General features: G+C 35.2%; 1 protein-coding gene across 1 annotated transcript; it reads left to right on the plus strand.

Moving 5' to 3' along the window:
• The first annotated feature begins 597 nt into the window (after nucleotides 1–597).
• Nucleotides 598–15,398, plus strand: LOC114265860 (WD repeat-containing protein 26 homolog). Its single transcript, XM_028206693.2, has 5 exons — nucleotides 598–1,116; nucleotides 2,044–2,938; nucleotides 9,695–9,796; nucleotides 11,601–12,230; nucleotides 15,005–15,398. Exons 2-5 carry the CDS (start codon nucleotides 2,144–2,146, stop codon nucleotides 15,221–15,223), a joined length of 1,746 nt encoding a protein of 581 aa, XP_028062494.2. The 5' UTR covers nucleotides 598–1,116; nucleotides 2,044–2,143; the 3' UTR covers nucleotides 15,224–15,398.
• The last annotated feature ends 5,053 nt before the right edge of the window (nucleotides 15,399–20,451 follow it).

The following is a 20,451-nucleotide window of genomic DNA, read 5'->3' on the forward strand; positions in this document are numbered from 1 at the left end:
TTTTTGAGATAAAAAGTACGAAAATTTGTTTAGTTTGCCTTTTTTCAGAAATAATTTTGAAAAATTATTTTGAGGAGAGAGTTTTAAAAAAAGTGATTGATTTGATGTGTATAAGAGAGTGAGTGATTTTATAAAGTAAGTAACCAAACAAAATTTTTGAGATTTTTTTTGAAAAAATTTGTTTGGTTTGATTACTCTTGAAATTTGTTTGTAAAGAATTTTTACCAAAAATTTTTTGTGAAAAACAAATCAAACAAGAGTTTGGGATGATTTCATATTTTTTTGTTGTTAAGTAGATGTGTGTGAGAAAAAGTAATTGAGAAGGAGAGAGGAGCGATGAGAGAGAAAAAGTGATTGATTGATGTGTAAGAGATAGAAAGTAATTTTAGAAATTTTTTTTCTAAAATCACTAAACCAAACAAAAATTAGAACATTTTCTCTAAAATTTATTTCTCAAAAATAAAACAAATAAGGCCGTGACATTCACAAGAAAAAATAAAGTAATTGTGAATTTGATGTGACATTTTATTTTATTAATTATTTTAATTTATTTTATCTTTTTTATAAATTTTAGTCTAAAAAAAAAAAAAAAAAAAAACTCTTGTCAAACAGGGCCAAAAGCAAAAACAACGCAACACAGCACCTCACCTCACCTCACCTCAGCTCACCTCTATCTAGCTTAGCTAATCCTTTGTTTTCTTTTCTCACCCCAGTTTTTACCAAAACCCTCTCTCTCTCTCTCTCTCTCTCTCTCTCTCTCTCAAAAGATTCATGTGGCCTCATTTCACAGATTTCACCGATCTGAGATTTGGGGAAGAGGTAGGTACACAACAAAACCAAGCTTAATCGGTAAAGAAATCATATAAATATATATATATATATATATAAAGGGTTCGAACCCATTGCCTCTTTGTTCACGTTTTCGTTTTTGGGTTTGCGTGTGTTGTTTGATTCCTTGAAAGCATAAACCACATCACAAGCTTTGGTTTCACATCTGGGTTTTCCGATCTGATCAGAAATCTTTCTCCGATTCAATCTCAATTTTCCCCTTGAACCGAAGTGGAAGTTGAGTTCATCGTTCTTGTCCGATCTGCAACAACAAAAATCGATACGAAGGTATCCCCAGATTCCCCTCTTTCCCAATTCATATTAGCTGCTGAATTGGAGATCTTCAGTGTATTTTTTTTAATGGGTACCTTAAAAAATTGCAAATTTCAGCTGAAAAAGAGCTTATTTGACGATTGTATTAACAAATTAGCCCATAAATTTTCTCATTTCAGTATCAATTTGATATATTTCGAGGGTCTTCTTGCATGGAATTTAATTATTTGAGTTGTTAGATTGTTTGGTTGGTATTTGATATTTCTTTTTTATTTATATTTTGTATTCAGTTAACCCAACTTAGTAATTATTTCAGGAATAATGAGACAAGCTAGTTGTTTAATTATTGTCTTGGCAATGATCAGATAACAACTTGCTTGGTTGTTATTTGATTAAGATTTATTTTGTATGAGTTAACCCAACTTTGTCTAATCTTTATGTGTTTTAGACTTTTCCTGGTGAACCCAATGCCATGTGGGGCAAGTTGATTTGTTTTGGATGGTTCTTTGGTCATTCAATTGCCTGAGGAGTGGGGAGGCCTACTTACCCATAAAACATGATCCAGACACTTGGGTGGATTTATTTCTTTGTAAACTTAGTCCTAGAGTGGCACCACCATGTCACCTGCAATTGTGAAACTTTATTGATAGTGTTTGGATTATTTATTTATTTATTTATAATTTCTTCTGTTATTTTGGGTTTTTATTTTTTATTTTTTATGTCCTTCTTTAGGTTTCTTGATAGTGTTTTTGGGTTTCTTGTAACTGAACAGGAGTTTTATACTAAGTGAAATAGAAGAGCATATTCCATTCCATTCTATTAGTGAAAGATTGGTGACATTACATGTATTTGTCATTTATTTTCTGGAGTTGAGTTTAATCATATGAGTTTGCAATTCCTAGTCCTATTGACTATAACCTCTCTTTTGATTATGTATTGCAGGAAGGTTTGCTTGTGAGCCATAGGAGGTATTTGGAAAGAGAGTAAACAACTTCCTCTGTTTCTCTCATTGTAACTATATATGGGCTGAGGTATACATTTCATGGGAGGTGTGGAGGATGATGAACCACCCTCAAAACGTGTGAAAGTATCCTCTGAAGAATTGAGAGGCCTTCAGGACAGTACATCTCTTGGGCTAACAACCTGCCTGTCGTGTGACTCAATGGCTCGTCCCCTAGCATCCCAAGGAGATGAAGAGATGGTTGGTTCAAAAGGAATTATCAGAAAAGTGGAATACATTCGAATCATAGCAGAGGCACTATATTCTCTTGGCTTTAAGAAGACTGGGGCACATTTAGAGGAAGAGTCTGGGATACACTTGCATTCCTCTATGGTAAATTTGTTTATGCAGCAAATTCTTGATGGTAATTGGAATGAGAGTGTAGCCACATTGCATAAAATTGGTCTAGTTGATGAAACTATCATAAAGTTAGCATCTTTTGTAATATTAGAGCAGAAATTTTTTGAACTTTTGGATGGGGAAAAGGTCATGGATGCATTGAAGACATTGAGGACTGAGATTGCACCTCTTTGCATAAATAGCAATAGAGTTCGTGATCTTTCTTCGTGTATTGTGTCTCATTCACATTGTCAAATTGTGGGATTTCCTGGCCAAGATGTAGGAAGGACAAAGTCTCGGTCAAAATTGCTTGAGGAATTGCAGAAATTACTTCCTCCAACAGTGATGATACCAGAAAGAAGGTTAGAACATCTTGTTGAACAGGCTCTTGACTTGCAACGAGGTAGTTGCATGTTTCACAACTCTTGGGATACAGAAATGTCATTGTTAACTGATCATCGGTGTGGAAGAGACCAGATTCCTTCTCAAACATTACAGGTTAGGATATGTTTTTTCTGATTTCAGATTTATCTTTAATACATATATGGACACTTTATTGTTTTCGTCCTCTGTTGATTGATGAGCTGGAAATACTGCATGCTATGATAACCTGGAATATATGATGTTTTGTTTTCTGGAGCTGAGATTCTCTTTTATTAGTGAGGCTAAGATTCCGTTGACAACCTGGGAGTTGTTTCTTCTGTTTCTTCAGTAAGCAACTAAAACTAACAGTACATATATTTTGCCCAATGCTGTAGTATCAACTACATTCACGTATTTCTTGTAGAGAAAATAAAATCTTCGCCACCTTTATGTGCATTTCGATTTGGTGTGCGTATGCTCTCACTATTAATCTTGTTATATATCCTCTCTTAAAGGTATGAATTGTAGCTTGATTTTAAAGATTTTAGCAATAAATTCTTTTGATTATTATTTTTTTGATATGTATAACATAATATTATTAAACGGCACTTGGGCCTTTGGCTATTTTACTAAATCTTGCCTGTGTATTTACAAGACATTTGTCCCCATTGGCTTCCAACTCCAAGCAAGAACGGATAGACAAAGAAAGTATACTTGAATCCAAAGGTGAGGATTTGGGGAGAGGTGAAGAAGAGAGAAGGGTATAGTGCATGCTATTGTAATTAAAGAGAATACAAAGTTTGGGTGATGATTATGATATTATCACTTTTTATATTAGTCAATCAACTGTTACAAAAGGAAGTCCTAAGGCACGGATTAAGGAATCACATTTTATATTGATTGATTGATTGACTGACTAATTAAGGAATCACAATCAATCAATCAATGAGTCACAATTAAGGTTCTGAAAAGCGGTTGCGGTCGCTATAACGGTGGCGGTGGCGCGGTTGCGGTTGCGGGGTGTAAAGGCCGTAGCGTAACGGTTGCGGTAACTGGAATTGTGAATTTTTTTATTTTCGCACAATTTGAAAAAAATTTACCGATACCCATATTTTTTTTCCATAATCATATTTATTAGGTTTTAAAATATATATTGATAAATTTTTGTAAATTTTCAGTATGATTCAATATATTTCATATTTTTAAATCACTATAAATTGAGTTTTTTACATTTTATTTTAATAATTAATGACTTTATATGTCATAAATTCATACTACGCTTGTGACAAATTTTTTTTTTATTGGAATTAGATGTATAAAATTATTTTTTTAATTAATACACTTGTGGAAGCATATGCAAATTTTATTTGAATAGTTTTAAAAAATAAATTATACATTTCAACAAATTAATAACATGTTCTTCATCTTCATCTTCCTTCTTCTCTCTTTATCTCTTACTCCTCCATCTTCCTCTTCATCTTCCCTTTTCTCTCTCTATCCCTCTTCCCTCATTTTCAGCTTGGAACCGTTACGTAACGGTGCGCAACAGGCCGTTACAACACCGTTACGATCGCTACGGCAGCCGTTACGACCAACACACCTGTGAATCTCAATCACACAGTAAAAGCGGCCGTAACGGGTGATGGCAACCACCACAACCATAACGCAACAGCATTACGTAATGGTTGTGGCTGCTTTTTAAAACCTTGGTCACAATCTAATCTAAATAAAGAAATAAAAAAATATTCTAACACTCCCCCTCAAGCTGGTGCGAAGATATCTTGCATGCCCAGCTTGCCTAGAATGTCATGAAATAGTTTACTCCTAACTCCCTTGGTGAGGATGTGTGCAAGTTCACCTAACTCCACAAAAGGAGTACATATCATGCCGTTGGTGAGTTTCTCCTTGATGAAGTGGCAATCAATCTCAACATACCTTGGACCGTCATGTTGAACAGATTGTGAGTTATGTTGATGACAGCCTTATTATCACAAAATAGCCACATAAAGTCTGTCTAGCTCATCTCCAAATCACTCTACAACAGTCTGATCCAGAAGAGTTCACACACACCTTGTGCTGTAACTCTAAACTCAGCTTCTGCATTCGCTCTAGCTACTACATTCTGTTTCTTACTCCTCCAAGTGACAAGATTGCCGCCCACCAAGGTATAATATCCTGATGTAGATCTCCTATCAGTTATTGACCCTATCCAATCAGCATCTGTATAGGTTTTCACTCTGAGGTGATCATGTTTGGAAAAGTAAAGACCCTTTCTAGGAGAAGATTTGAAGTATCTTAGAATTCTCATAACAACCTTTAAGTGAATTTGATGAGGAGCATGCATAAATTGGCTAACTATGCTGACAGCAATGGCAATAGCAATATCAGGACAAGAGTGAGATAAGTAAATGAACTTACCCACTAATCGCTGATAACTCCTCCTATCAACAACTGCTTCTCTTTCACCATCACCAAGTTTCTGATTAGGTTCCAGTGGGGTATCATAGGCCTTACATCCAAGCATCCCTGTTTCCTTCAAAAGGTCAAGAACAAATTTCCTTTGTGAGATGAAAATCTCATCCTTGGAGCGAGCAATTTCGATCCCTAGAAAATACTTCAAGTTTCCTAAGTCTTTGATTACAAACTCACTAGCTAAATATTTCTTTAACATGGGTATTTCCTTACTATCATTGCCTGTAAACACTATGTCATCCACATAAACAATGAGAGTTGTAGTCTTACCACATGAGGATTGTTTCACAAACAAAGTGTGATCTGTCTAACTATGTTTGAAACTATATATAAGCATAGCCTAAGTGAATCTCTCAAACCAAGCCTTTAGAGACTGTTTGAGACCATATAACGACTTTCGAAGCCTGCATACTTTACCATCTGTCTGATGATCCTCAAAATCAGGAGGAATATCTATATATATTTCTTCTTCTAAATCACCATGTAAGAAAGCATTCTTTACATCAAATTGATAAAGTGACCAATCTAAATTAGCTGTTAGAGAGAGAAGTATTTTGACTAAATTTACCTTAGCACTGGTGCAAAAATCTCTTGATAGTCCACTCCATAAGTCTGAGTGAAGCCTTTTGCCACAAGTTGAGCCTTGTAACGCTCAATGGAATTATCTGCTTTGTGATTCACAGTATACACTCATTTGTATCTTGCTAGTCGTTTGCCCTTAGGTAACTTAGTTAATTTCCATGTGGCATTCTTACGAAGTGCTTTAATTTCCTCAGTCATGGCAAGTTTCCATTTAGAGGTAGCGAGAGCATCCTGAAAGTGGTTAGGAATACTAACAGAGGAAATGTTTGACACAAAGGCTCTATAAGACCAAGGTTTTGGAATGATGAGCCAGCTTGTTCGGCTGATCTAAGAAATAGAGACCATTTACTGGCTCGTGAGAAGGTTATGAAAAAGACCATGATCAGGAAAAAATGTCACACTACAATTCAAATTTTTAGTAATACGACTCAAGGATAGAAGATTAACAGAAAAATTAGGAACATTAGCACTGAAGATAGAGCTAAGGTAGGGGTGATATGAATTAAACCTTACCCAGAGATAGAAGAAACAGTACCATTTGCAATCCTAACTTTGTCTTGACCTGAAGAGGGCTTATATGCTGAGAAAATGTCAGAAGACCCAGACATATGATCTACGGCACTAGAATCAATAATCCATGGTAAAGACTTATGGAAAAGAAAAGCTCTAGGTGAAGAAGCTAAGTTACCGGAGTGGACAAATGACAAGGAAGATATACTGGGAGCAGTAGAAGATTGGCGAGCCGGTAAATGACGCAGAACAGTCTCAAGCTTAGGAGAAGTCATGCTAGATAAACTATCAGAAATCGGATCAACTGAAGCGGAAGTAGAATCAAGGGTGTCAACAACAACCTGATGTGCTCGTGGATTAGAGCCACGTAAGATTGACGGGCCGGTAAATGACGCAGAACAACCTCAAGTTCAGGAGAAGTCATGCTAGATAAACTATCAAAAGTCGGATCAACTGAAGCAGAAGTAGAATCAAGGGTGTCAACAACAACCTGATGGGCCCGTGGATTAGAGCCACATCCTCTAGACTGGCCTGATCGACCGCCTCTAGTACCAGACCGATCACTCTGACTCGCTGATGAAGCCCCATGAAGCTTCTAACACGTCTCACGAGTATGCCGTGGCTTGCGCAGTAATCATGGAACACAGTATCATTTCTTGAAGGATGGGAAAGAGGTAATGGCAAACCAGTTTCATCTTGAGAAGGAGCAGAAAGTAATACTGAACGGTCTCTAGTAGCCAGTGGTAACATAGCAAAACGACGACTCTCCTCGTTCTGTATATATGCAAAGGCCTCTTGAAAAGATGGAAGAACATCCGTGCCAAGGACACGACTTTGGACCGGATCAAACTCAACATTGAGGCCTTCCAGACACTTGAAAACTCTCTTATGTGCAAGAAACTTATAGTAACCAACTGAATCAACTGTACAGACAGACTTGTAATCCAGGAGATGATCTAGGCCTTTTCCAACCATTAGTCAGAAAGGTGTAATACCGGAGAATTGTCTACTTCCCCTGTACTGAGTTCTCAATAGACCAGCGCAACTTAAAGACTGAGAAAAATTCCCTTTTTGAGAATATGTACTGCTTCCCAAATATCCTGGTCAATATCCATGGATAAGTAGCCTTCCCCAATCTCAGGATCCATGGAATGAATGAGTCACCCCATGATTAGAGAGTTGGTAATCTCCCATTGGTCATAGTTACGATTTGTAATACTTGGTGCGTGAACTCTTCCATTAACATATCCCATCTTCCCCCTACTCTTCAGAAAAAGTGTCAGACACTGAGACCATGAAAGGTAATTCAGACCATTAACAAAGCAATGGTGATTTTGAGGTTAGGGTTCAGGTTCTCAGACGTAGTAGTCACAATTGGACTGGAGCTCTTCCCTTTAGATGGGTGAGAAGTAGTGGTGGATTCACTAGTTAGGTCAGTCAGAAGAACTTTACAATTTCAACCCAAAAAAACCTTGTACGAATCACAAGAATGGAAAGAGGAATAGAATGGATTGGAGCAAGCAAAGTCACATACAAACCACTATGGGAGCATAACAATCAGATTAATGGATCATCTATGGACCCAAAAAATAAATCAAATACGGGAAAACGAACCTCCAATCAAAACAAATGTTGAATTGTGTTCAAGAAAGTAGAGGGAAAGAAACTTGGGGCGACAGAAGATGGGCAACCCTCAAACACTCATCCACAGTAGCCGAAATACACAAAGAGAGGCTAGGATAGCCCTCACAAGGGTCGACTAGGCTAGAAGGGCCTTCGACTGAAGCCGAAATAGCTCTGTGGGACCATGGCTGGTTCCGACAGTAACTCAGGGACTAGCGATAGAGGATGGGCGGTGATAGGTGATGGCTGGTTGGTAGCAGCGGCTGTGTGGGTGATGGTTTTAGGATTTTGGCTTTGATACCATGTAATTTAAAAAAATACAAAGCTTGGGTGATGATTCAACTGTTACAAAAGGAAGCCCTAAGGTACTGATTAAGGAATCACCTTTTATATTGATTGATTGATTGACTGATTAAGGAATGACAATCAATCAATCGATCACAATCTAATCTAAGTAAGGAAATAAGAAAATATTATAACAGCTATCGCTGAAGGGGAGGAGTGAACCTAAAGCTTCATCATCTTCAAATTATTTTGAGATTCTTTCCTCGTGTTAACCTAAGTATGGGTACGAATCAAGGGTTGCTTTAAATAATGAGATGCGTTGTGTCGTTATGGCAACTGAATACAAATTGTTAAGATGCATCAAAGAGTATTGCCGAGAGAGAGGCTCAAGTTGTTATTGATGGGATTGCTGAGGTCCAAACTCCTAGGAAGGAGAAGGAGCAAGTAGTTATTTGAAGTAAAGATGGGGTTAAAGGGGGTAATAATTCTATGATGATCAAATTGTTCTACCATAGTTTGTTTGTCATGTGATGTGCTGCCATTGTATTACTAACAAACATGAGTGGTGGGACCCACTAAACCAATAAAGTGGTGACACATGAAAAGATTCACAACGTAACTTGCTAGAACAAGGTGATGGGGCTAATTTCAAATTCCCCCCCCCCCCCCCCCCCCATTTTTTAAGACTCACGGTTGTGCCTAATCTTCTCAGGTTGTGAGAGTGTGTTCTTCTTCTTCTTCTTCTTCTTCTTCTTTTGGGCAAGTCTCTCGGGTTTGTGAGTGTCATTTTCTCATGGCTAGGTCAGTTTCAAATTGTCGTGTTTTTGAGAGGTAGTGGGCCTCTTGGTCGTTTCCTTGTGTCCTTTGGACATGTATCTTGAGCTTTATTGTATATTCCTTCTTCTTTGGTAATAAATGCTTACCATAAAATAACAAAAATGAAAAAAGAAAAGACACAGCTAAGTCTTCAATCCTCAAGATACATTGAAAATGTTCCGAGGGAAGGTCCTGACATTTCTCTTGGTTCAGCTCTAATGGCTGCCTCATATGGTGCCTCTTGGGAATCTGTTACATTGAGTGTGTGGTAGGCACATATCCCAGCATGTCAAAGATAAGTTTTTCGCACATTTTGAAGTATTAATTTACAGTAGAACACTATAGTCTATAGTACTCTGGTACAGTAGATTTTATTATTATTTTTGGATACGTTTGCTCACATTATATAAATTACTTTGTTTAGAGGAATACACATGTAATCTTTGTCTTAGATTAAAAGCCTAATTGTTAATTTTGTTTTCTGAAAATTTGTTTATTTTGTCCTGATTACATAGTTTATTGGTCTGCAATATCTATTGTAGATATGGCTCAATCTATCACTTGGAGTTCATTGTTTTTTTTTCCTGTTACTCCTTACGACAGGTTTTACAAGAACACTATGATGAAGTATGGTTCTTGCGATTTTCACACAATGGGAAATATTTAGCCTCGTCATCCAGTGATCGATCAACAATTATATGGGAGGTAACTGATCTATCTGAAATAATTTGAACATGTCGTTGCCCCTCTATTGCTATGTGACCCTTGTCCATTTAATGAGGCAAGAGTTAACATATTTCTTGACTGCTATGATCACATACGAGTAGATGGTGCATTGTATTTTATTCTTTAATTACTTGCGAATGTATGCATAGTATCTCTTTGGATTTTACGGTTGTTGCTTCATCCCTATCTCTTTGGATTTTACGGTTGTTGCTTCATCCCTCCATAGTTTGTATATGCTTCGATAGCCATCTATTCTACTAAATTACTGCTTCAGTAGTTGTTTAGATTGTTTACCTGAATTCTTTGGGGGGTTTGTTTTGTCTCTGGAAATCTGAAATTGGGAACTTCAATCTGATTATACTCTTTTGTTCTTAACATTCCAACAAACAGATAGCTTGTATGATCCCAACTCCTATATTTGAAATGTCAGGTATTCTATCTTGAAAGATAGGTGGTAATCTGGTTGATATTTCATAAATTTGAGTGACGTAGAAACCAACCCCAAAACAGAGATGTTCTAATTAGCCTACTATTTCCACAGCTTGAGTTCACGAATGAGAAACGAAAATTAGTTATTAATTTCTCAATTATCTTTATTTATCAAAAAAATATAAATGTTGAGAAAAATTCCATTCAGTGTGTTTGGTTTGAGTTTTTTGAATTAAGTTTTTTGAAAATTAAGTTTTTTGATTTTCATGTTTTTTTGTTTTTAGTGAATATTTTTTAAATTTTGAACTTTTTTTTTACTTTTTAGATGCACCTTACTTAGATGTATCTAAAAAGTAAAAAATTTGTGAAAAAATATTTAAAAAAAATTAATAAATACATAAAAATACAAAAAATGTACTGAATTCTCGTATTTTTTTTGTATTTTGGATATTTAGTGAATTTTTAAAAGGTTTTCTTCACAAATTTTTTACTTTTTAGAAACATCTAAGTTAGGTATGTCTAAAAATTTTAAAAATTGCTTAAAATATTAAAAAAAATCAGTAAAAACAAAAAAAATACGGAAAATAAGAAAGTAGAATTTTTTGAAAAGTGTTTTTTGAAAAGTGAAACCAAGCATAGTGATTATAATTTTTTTTGAGCCTACAATGCGTCTTGTGTATTCATTGAAAGTGCAGCTTAATCATTTTCATAGAAGTTTTAATCTAGAGTATATTGTCAAAAGTAGTAGAATCTCATACTGAAGCACATGCATGCATATTGACAATTGTAAACTGAATTCCCGTCCTTGCTTGGGGTCTGCCTTCAAACTCCACAGGCACAGAAGAATAAAAAGGAATCAATTTGTGCTTCAACAAGAAATATTGGGTGTAACTTTTACTTTTTATTATTATTTTTTCTCAGAATAAGTAAGCCTACACTTTACATATTTGTATGACGGATCCAAGATTCGAACTTTGGGGAAGCAAATATACATGTAACTTTTCTTTTATTGAAATTATTTTACTATTACTAGTATAAAGTATAATATTCATAGTTTTTACAATTTTTAGGCCCCCCCCCCCCCCCCGAGATCCATCTTGTCTTGTTTTTGTTAGATTAGCTTAAGATGCTGGTTTCGACTTTTGCATCCTTTAGAAATGCATGTTTCCATTGGATGGTTGGGATGATCCTCACTGAACTTAAGGAGGGTTCTTGTTGCATTCCAATTTTAGGTAAAATGTTGTTGAAGATTACTGTCTATGCTCAACTATGATAAACTCTCTATTAATCCTTCGTCCTAATGTCTGCCCCTTTTCTTTTATTCATTTTTACTTAGAAATCTTGGCCTTTATAGGTTAATTGGGATGGTACAATTTCGTTAAAGCATAGATTATCAGGTCACCAGAAACCTGTTTCCTATGTCTCATGGAGTCCTGATGATAATCAGCTCCTTACCTGTGGAGTCGAGGAGGCTGTCAGACGATGGGATGTTTCTTCCGGTGAATGCCTCCATATTTATGAGAAAGGTGGTCTCGGTTTGGTGTCTTGTGGATGGTCTCCAGATGGGAAATCAGTATTCTCTGGTATTACGGATAAAAGCATCTGTTTGTGGGATTTGGATGGTAAAGAGCTGGAATGTTGGAAAGGGAAACGAATTCTTAGAAACTCGGACTTGGAAATAACAAGTGATGGGAAACATATAGTTACTAGTTGTAGAGAAACTGCAATACTATTACTTGACAGAGAAGCAAAAACTGAGAAATTGGTCGAGGAGGATCAAACAATAACTTCATTTTCGTTATCCAGGGATGATAAGTTCTTGTTGGTTAGTCTTTTGAACCAAGAAATCCATCTATGGAACATTGACGGTGATGCAAAGCTCATTGCTAAGTACAAAGGTCATAAGCGTTCCCGATTTGTTGTTAGATCCTGTTTTGGTGGACTTCAGCAAGCATTCATTGCTAGTGGCAGTGAGGATTCTCAGGTATGAATTTTTAATAGTATTTTTTGTTTCCAAAAACATAACAATTTTGAACGTGATTCTTGATTGTAATAAATAGCTGTACATTTAGAATTAGTAGGGGATATTGTACAACCCTATATTGAACAAACTTAAGCATGTGTACGGAAGACATTGGACATCGTGTACCAAGTAATCCTATGGTTCTTTGCTATGAAGCACCGGTACTCCTAAAATGTTGCCGTACAAGTACCGGGTACGTACCTGGTACGGGTACGCGTACCGGGTACGGCCAAAAGGGGTCTGGTACGTCTGGTACATTTGGGTACGGCATGGGTGCGGAGGGGGTACGCCATGGGTACGTTCCGGGGCAAAAAATACTCAAAAACTACATGTATATACATAGAGAGAGAGAGAGAGAGAGATAACCTAGTGCTTTAAACATACCATAAACACATGTATAGAGGGAATCGAGAGAGAGACAGAGGAGATGGAAGAGATCGAACCTGATAGTGTAGAGAGGCGTCGCCTTTGTGTGCTAGGGCAATGAAGGATTCTAGGGTTTTCTCTTCGATCGATCGATCAATCGTCTCTTTGACCGATCTTCTGCTCACTGTTGATCGATCGTCTTCGTCTCTCTCCTTTCTCTCTCTCTCCGTCTCTCGATCGCCTCTGTTCTCTTGTTCTCTCTCTTCGTCTCTCGATCGCCTTTGCTCTCTCGCCTCTGCTCCTCTTCGTCTTTGACTCTTCTCAGATATATAATATAATATATATAATATAAGATATATAATATAATTGGTGATACATATAATATATAAATAATATAAGATATATAATATAATATATAATAATATAATAAATTTTTATATATAATGTAATTGATCATGTATAATATATAATATAATTGATCATATATAATATATATAATAAATTTTATAAATTATAATTTTTATCATATATAATAAAAATATATATATTTATTGGCGTACCGCAGCCGTACCCGTATCATACTTTTTTGAATTTTGACGTATCGACGTACCCGCACTCGTACCCGTACCCGTACCGTACTCGTACCCGTACCTGTGCTTCATAGGTTCTTTGCCATGTTGCCTTTGAAAAATTTTAATTTTACCTATGATTATAAAAATTGTTTTCGAAACTACCCATATTATTTTGGGTAAATCACAGGGACATTTTGTGAGTTTTCTAACAATTATAAAGACCTCTCCTCAAATTTCTAATATGACACTACCCTCTCTTCTGCTTGATTAACATTTAACAGATTACCCCCTCTACACATTCTGTCTCGAACGTTTACGAAAAATGCTATTTTCATCATTTAAAATTTTTAAGTTCAACTTCTAACCTTGTAGAAGTTGGGTAATATTTTAATATTCTATTTTTCTTTGATTCAATTGACCACTTGTTCAACCTATCAATTATTTCTTGCTATGTCGTTAATTTTCTTAAAGACCAGGTCAAGCCACCCAAACTATCGCCATTAAAGTTCTTTCTTGCTACCTATCAATTATTTCGTGCTATGTTGTTACTTTCTTGAAAAACAGGTCAAGCCACTCAAACTATCGCCATTAAAGTTCTTTCCTGCTTTTTCTCTCTAAACACCCAAACACATGTGCATGTATATATATAGGAAAGACTACATGTGTACGTGTATATACATAGACACCCACCAAAAAGGTGCATGCAATATGCACCCTCACTGTAATTGTTGGATCAAAAAGATTAAATCTGAGTCGTTGATTTGGTTCATAACCACCATTACTATGGGTTATAACAAAACACCCCTAGTTTCATAACAAAAAATAACCACTATGGGTTATAATAAAACACTACTATAGGTCATAACTAAGCACCACAAGGTTCATAACCCATTTTGATTTGACATTTATATGGTTCCACAACCACTTCAAGCCACAATAGAGCATAACCAGACACCACTAAGATCATAACTAAAGACAACCAAGGTCATAACTAGGTGTATACTATACCCAAAAAAGAGGGGTGTACCGTAGAATTCTCCGATACATGTACTGTTTAGTGTGCAGATGAATTGCTTGAATTCATGTACTGTTTTCTATATCCACTATTATGTTCTTTGTGAGTATGAAGGTCATTATTTATTTGTTTATTTTTGTATTTACTTCTTCTTTGTTGTGAGAACAGTGCCCTGAATTTTGGAAAGTGTTAGCGACAAGTTTAGGTTCCGTTCTGAAACTCGTATACTTTCTTCCTTATTCAGATGGCTTCTTCTGGTTGTCCTTCCTAAGCTTTACCTTTTAAGAAGATTGTTTACTTACCTGATTTCTGAGTTACCAACGTTCAGTTGAATAGGAATTCTGAGGAATTGTTTTAGGTTCCATTTGGAATGATAGATTTCAAATGAAGGGATTTGAAGTTAAAGCTTTATAAAAATGACAGTGTATTTTATTATGATTTTTGTACAACTTTAGTTCTTAGTTTGAAGGGTATCAAATAATTAATTTTACATTGTTATTTCAAATCCATCATGGTAAAGCTCTGAAATGCAATCTCGAAATCCATATCTAAACTATCATATCTAAAATATGAGCTATTTTCATTGAATGATTTGTGCCAAAATCCAAATGCAACCTTTGAAGCTGCCCTATGTGGATTAGTACACAATGAATCCATTTTTCTGATTTGCATTGCTTTGAGTCCGACCCATGTATTACTTTAACATACATAATTATAGAATATAGGTCTTCCACAAAGTGCATGGATGCATGATGTGGAACATTTTTCTGTTCTGTTTGTAGGTTTACATATGGCACAAAGGCTCAGGGGAGCTCATAGAGGCATTGCCAGGTCATTCCGGAGCTGTAAACTGCGTTAGCTGGAATCCCGCGAACCCGCACATGTTGGCATCGGCCAGTGATGACCACACAATTCGCATATGGGGGCTTAATCAGTTAAACCCTAAACCCGAGAAGACACACAGTAATGGTGTGCACCTTTGCAATGGAGGAACTACTTAAAAAAAGGTTAGGATGAAGAAATAAGCCTTGGAATGTTCAGTTATTTGCTATTTCTTTCCCCGACCATTGCTTTTTATGTGTAAATACTTCTCTACTTTCATCTAAAGCAGACATTCATGGAAAAAAAAGCATGTGAACCTTTGAATCTCTGCGAATAAATTATCTACTTGTTTCATTTTCAGTATTTTAATGCTTATTTTTAATAATGGTGAGAAATTGTTAGTGTCGATAAATTATATGGGAAAATATCATAATAATGGAAAATGGGGAAATGAATCAACGGAGTGCAAGTGAAAACTGTGCTTTGCATCGGACATGCCTCACTTGCAGTTCACAATTTGTTTTTCGATTTCTCATTTATTTGATATTTAAGTTCCTAGTGTGGATGAACTTTATAATTGTTTATACCCCTAAGATAGAAAATGAATTTACTTGAGTTTGTACCCAGGATATAATGGCCAAAACATTAAGCTTTTATGTGAACTCGACTGCAAAATTGTTAATTTTGTAATATTTGTTTTTATTTAATATATGAATTTGTTGGGCAGAATCGGGATTGTAGGGCAACTCGGCTATTGCAATAGGTTGGGCTAGATTGTCAGGGGTGTGGAAATAACTCTACTAGAGACACCATTTGGGATTTTTGTTTTAGTGTAGTGAAAAAGGGTAAAAGGGGGCGACCAACTGTAGTAATTCTCCTTGGGCATGACCAAAGAAGTCCCTACTTGCTGGGATGCTGGACAAGAACGGCCTAAATAGGTTTAGGCCTGATAAGAAGATAGGCTTGAGTCATAACTTGACCTGAAACCTACTAAGATCCTAAAGAGGTGAAGTTGGGAACAGAAGTGGATGGAAATGGAAATCGTGTATCCCCATTGAGACTTGACCCAATGTCATTTGCTCACAAAACTCAATAAGAGTGAGTTCTGATATGCGAAGCTACCATCCTTGGTGGTAATTTGAGTTGCTCAAACTATTGTACCTAAACAATGTGTGGCTCAAAGAATTTGTTGGGCTCCCCAACTTCCACATTTTATTTAACACCATTCCACCCTTTGCTCAAATGACCAAATACGTAACCTGGCTCATCAGACCGTCCTTCCAAGCTTTGGTAGCTCCAGCCAGTTGTTCCTAGCACCTCTTCATCCTTGCAACCACCTCTTGTACCTTATTCTTCTTCTTCTTCACAATCATTCCCCTTCCGATAAATAAAGAAAAAAGTTGTAAAATTCAATTTTTGGTGGGAGTGCTCAAAAAAGTGGGGTGCTCAACAATTTTATTGGGGTGCATTTAGAGGCACCATTGTGATGGCGTTAGTTTGGGGAAGACATTCGGTGTTACATTTTAAAAGAAAGAAAAAAAGAAGGCCCATAAATGATGGGTGAAGATTAAAGAGCCACCTCACTCACTGGGAGCAATTATTAAGGTTTTTAAAAAAGGAGCGTTATTCATCACTATCCTATCAGTGAATAATTTTTGCTCATAAAAGGGTTAGTAATATAAAAAGCAATAAAAGTTTGTAAATATGGGTTTCAGTATATAAAAAGAAACAGTTGAAGAAGAAGAAGAAGAAGAAGAAGAAGAAACAGTTAAAAGAGCTAACTCAACTCAACTATTTCCTCTGAAAGGCTAGTATTGCTAAAGCAAGATGGCCAGTAAAATGGCCACTTTTACTGCATTCACACTGCAAAATGTACTTGTCATTGAATGCCTTTTTTTTATTGATTTGATTTACCTCTTATGTAGATCTACAAAACAATTGTCATTTATATATAAGTAACTTACAAACACATCTCTTGAGATTTACTTAAATTATAAATTATTTTTTGTGATTTTAGAAATTACATTATGTCCCCTAAGGTTTTTAATTTCATAACAAATAGGTTCTTTTATTAATAAATCATCAAGTTAATTAACAACGTTTAATAATGTTAAAATTTTATTTCAATAATAATTCAGATAATTTTACTATTGTATAGGTGGACAGTTAGAAATTTCATTTTTTCAATTAATTCTGTTAAATAAAAAAGTCTGACAATGATGTATTTGTAATTTTTCTAATCATAGGAGAAAATTCATATTTTAAACAAATCTAAGGAGGTGTATTTGTAATTTACTCATATATATATATATATATATAAAGGTCACCCCATATTTTGAAAATAATGTGATCCATTATTAAATTTTATTGGGGATATATACTTAGATCCTACATATAGACATAAGTTATTTTGTGAATCCACCACTTCATGTAGAAGGTGAAAAAAAAATTCAAATTTTCTTTTTGTCAGGATATATATAACAAGTCTCATTCCACTTTTTGTCCCTCATATTTCCATTGGCAGAGGTTTAAAAACACAAAAGAGAAAAAAAAAAAGTGAGAGACTTAAAAATTAAAATTCAAATGTGTTAAAAAAACTTGTCTCCACCTATTTGTAATTATTTTTGATTTTTTATATTGATATGTTATTTTCCCCTTCTGCAAAGAGAGAGAGATAGAGTAACACTAAACAAATTCATAACATGATTTTCTTACCAATAGATGCAAAGACAATATAGATAGGGTTATTAAACAAATCAAACTACTCAAACTTGACTCATGTTTGGTTTGTTAAAATCTTGTTCAAGATTGGATTCCAAACTGGAACACAATTTTAAGATCGTTAAGTTTTCAAACCGAACTTGAACAATCTACTACTTGGCCCAATAAATTTATATGTACTATAGAAACAAATCAAGTTACTCGAACTCAACTCGTGTTTGGTTGATTAAAAATTCATTTGAGATCGGCTCATTGTGTAACAAGTCAAATTTGAACATATTTTAAAATCCATTAAATTTTTAAGTCAAATTTAAACAACTTACTATTTAATTCATTTACGGGTCATATATATAACATTCATTACTTTTCTAATGAAAAAAAAATACAAAAAAACAAAATCATCTATGTATAACAATTTGGTAAGAGGAATAACCAACAATTTTAAGGCTTTTTGAAAGTTTGATGGACCACAAGCCCACTTGAGTGTCCGTCCATCTGTCCCCGCAATTTGGTTTCAAAATAAAAGGGCAAAAGTAGTGACCCGGTGTTGGTTTTTTGTCTGAATTTGTGGGGGCCTTAATTGTATTTTGTAATGAAAAATGATTCCCAAACAAAAAATTTATATAAAAAATTTCATAAGAATAATGTGGTAATAATATTTTGAAAATCATAAATCACTTTAAGAATTTTTATTTATTTAAAATGGATAAACATAAATCTATCATGTTACTCTATATAAATTTTTTATTTGTATGTGTGAGTTTTTAAAATAATCTTTACCTAACTACCTCTCCCACTCAAGAAACCACAAATATGTACTATGTAATAATTTAAAGTAAAGCTGAGAGAGAGGAAAGAAAAAGTATACTCCAATCCTTTTAGCCGATTGTTCCATGAATTGGAAAAAAAGGATGGTGAATGAAGTAAAAACAAGTACAAAACTTTGAAATTTGAATCTAACACTCTTGCACCCTTTTGTTGCAAAAGTTGTCCTAATATTTATAGCAATGTTATGGACACATAAATTTTTTATAGGATGAGATACAAACTCACATGCAAAGTTTATTATACGTAGAACTCATCATTTGTCTTATATTTGTATTCCATTTTGTGTAAATCTTTAGATTTACTCTAATGCTTATTGCTTAATATTATTGCCAAATATGAGTAGGGTAAATTATACGGACCAATTCTAAGTTTCGAAAAAAAACAAATGGCTTCTCTCCAATTCATAAAGAGGATTGTGGATTAGAGATGTTTGGCTCTTGCAAGACTCATTATGAATTTTATAAATCGTTTATTTTGTTTGATTATGCATGAAGATCATTTATGAAAGAGTTCAATAAACATAACTCATTATTTTATTAGATTGTCTAAAAAAATGGATAGTTTATTTTTAAAATTGTCTTTGTTGTCTATATTTTACAGACAAATATCATCAAAACATGTAAAGAAAAAATATTATTTTAATATTTAAGTAACATATTTTTCCTGTCCTATTATTAAAATATATGATAAACGAATATTTATTTGATCTCGAATTTAACTTATTTATTAGACGAGCTTAAAAGTTTAATTCGAATTCGTTTATTTATTTGAAAAAATAAAAATAAAATCATACTGATGGATTAATTTATAACCCTAATAACTGACAACTGATCATTTTGCTTGGCCCACTATAATCACCAGAGAGAGCAGGCCCATGAATCACACTTTAATTTTAACCTAACAAGGGCATGATGTAAATATATATCATAGTTTTTTTAGCATGCGGCAACTTTTGTGGCTCACATATGGGACCGTATCACATAACTTAGTTTCAAATTGAAGCATTGAAATATCAATTAACTAAATTCTAATGCCAAAGTAATAATGAACTTTTGTAAAAATTTACTTTAATTATTTGTAGCACCTCATTCTAAGGGGAGTGCTTAGAATAAACTGGTTTGTTTGGAGATTCCATTACCTCTAAAGTGACACAAGAAAAACGGCGATGATTCGTAGCTCGAATTCGAGGCTCGAATTTGGCTCGAATTCGTCGGAGTCGGAGGAGGAGGGAGGAGGAGGAGGAGGAGGAGGAAGGGGGAGGGAGGGGAGGGGGCCATAAAAATGGCTGGAGGAGGAGTCGGGGTCGGAGGTGGGGCCGGAGGCGGGGCTGCGCGGAGCTGCGCGCGTGCTGCGACGATCGGCGGCGTGCTGCGACGGGGACGGCAGGCGGAGGCGACGAGCTCCTCGCGACGAGGACGGCGGGCGGAGGCGGGGGAGCTCCCTCTCTCCTCTTCCCCTCTGTTCCTGGTTTCAACGAAGAAGACGAAGGAGAAAAGAAGAAAGGAAAAGGAAGAAAAAGAAAGGAAAAAAAAAAAAGATGTAAAACAACGTCGTTTTACAGATTCGAGCCAAAAGTCGAGCCAATTATTCGAGCTACCAGGAATTATCCCAAGAAAAAAGAGACACACTGCATATGAGAGTGGCGGGAAATGATTTTCTACATTATAAGAGACATGCATGAGATAAGTTCTTTAGAAAAATTGTCTTCAAAGGTTAGTCTTTTTTTTGATGATTGGACATTAAGTCTCATTTTATGGAGGTCTCATCTTAAAAGATTTGGTAAATTATAAATATTTTATTGTTAGAATTTTTTATATAATAGAATTAAATGAAACAAATAAAATTCCCAACTTCTTTT

Source organism: Camellia sinensis, chromosome 9, assembly GCF_055761805.1.
Source record: "Camellia sinensis isolate YWXY chromosome 9, ASM5576180v1, whole genome shotgun sequence".
Taxonomy (NCBI): Eukaryota; Viridiplantae; Streptophyta; class Magnoliopsida; order Ericales; family Theaceae; genus Camellia; species Camellia sinensis.

What these genes read in the sequence shown, in the direction of transcription:
- LOC114265860 (XM_028206693.2), top strand. Translation starts at nt 2,144, where the DNA reads ATGGGAGGTGTGGAGGATGATGAACCACCCTCAAAACGTGTGAAAGTA. An exon ending in GATCAACAATTATATGGGAG is followed by an intron (nt 9,797 to 11,600) that starts GTAACTGATCTA and finishes TGGCCTTTATAG; the next exon opens with GTTAATTGGGATGGTACAAT. An exon ending in GTGGCAGTGAGGATTCTCAG is followed by an intron (nt 12,231 to 15,004) that starts GTATGAATTTTT and finishes TTCTGTTTGTAG; the next exon opens with GTTTACATATGGCACAAAGG.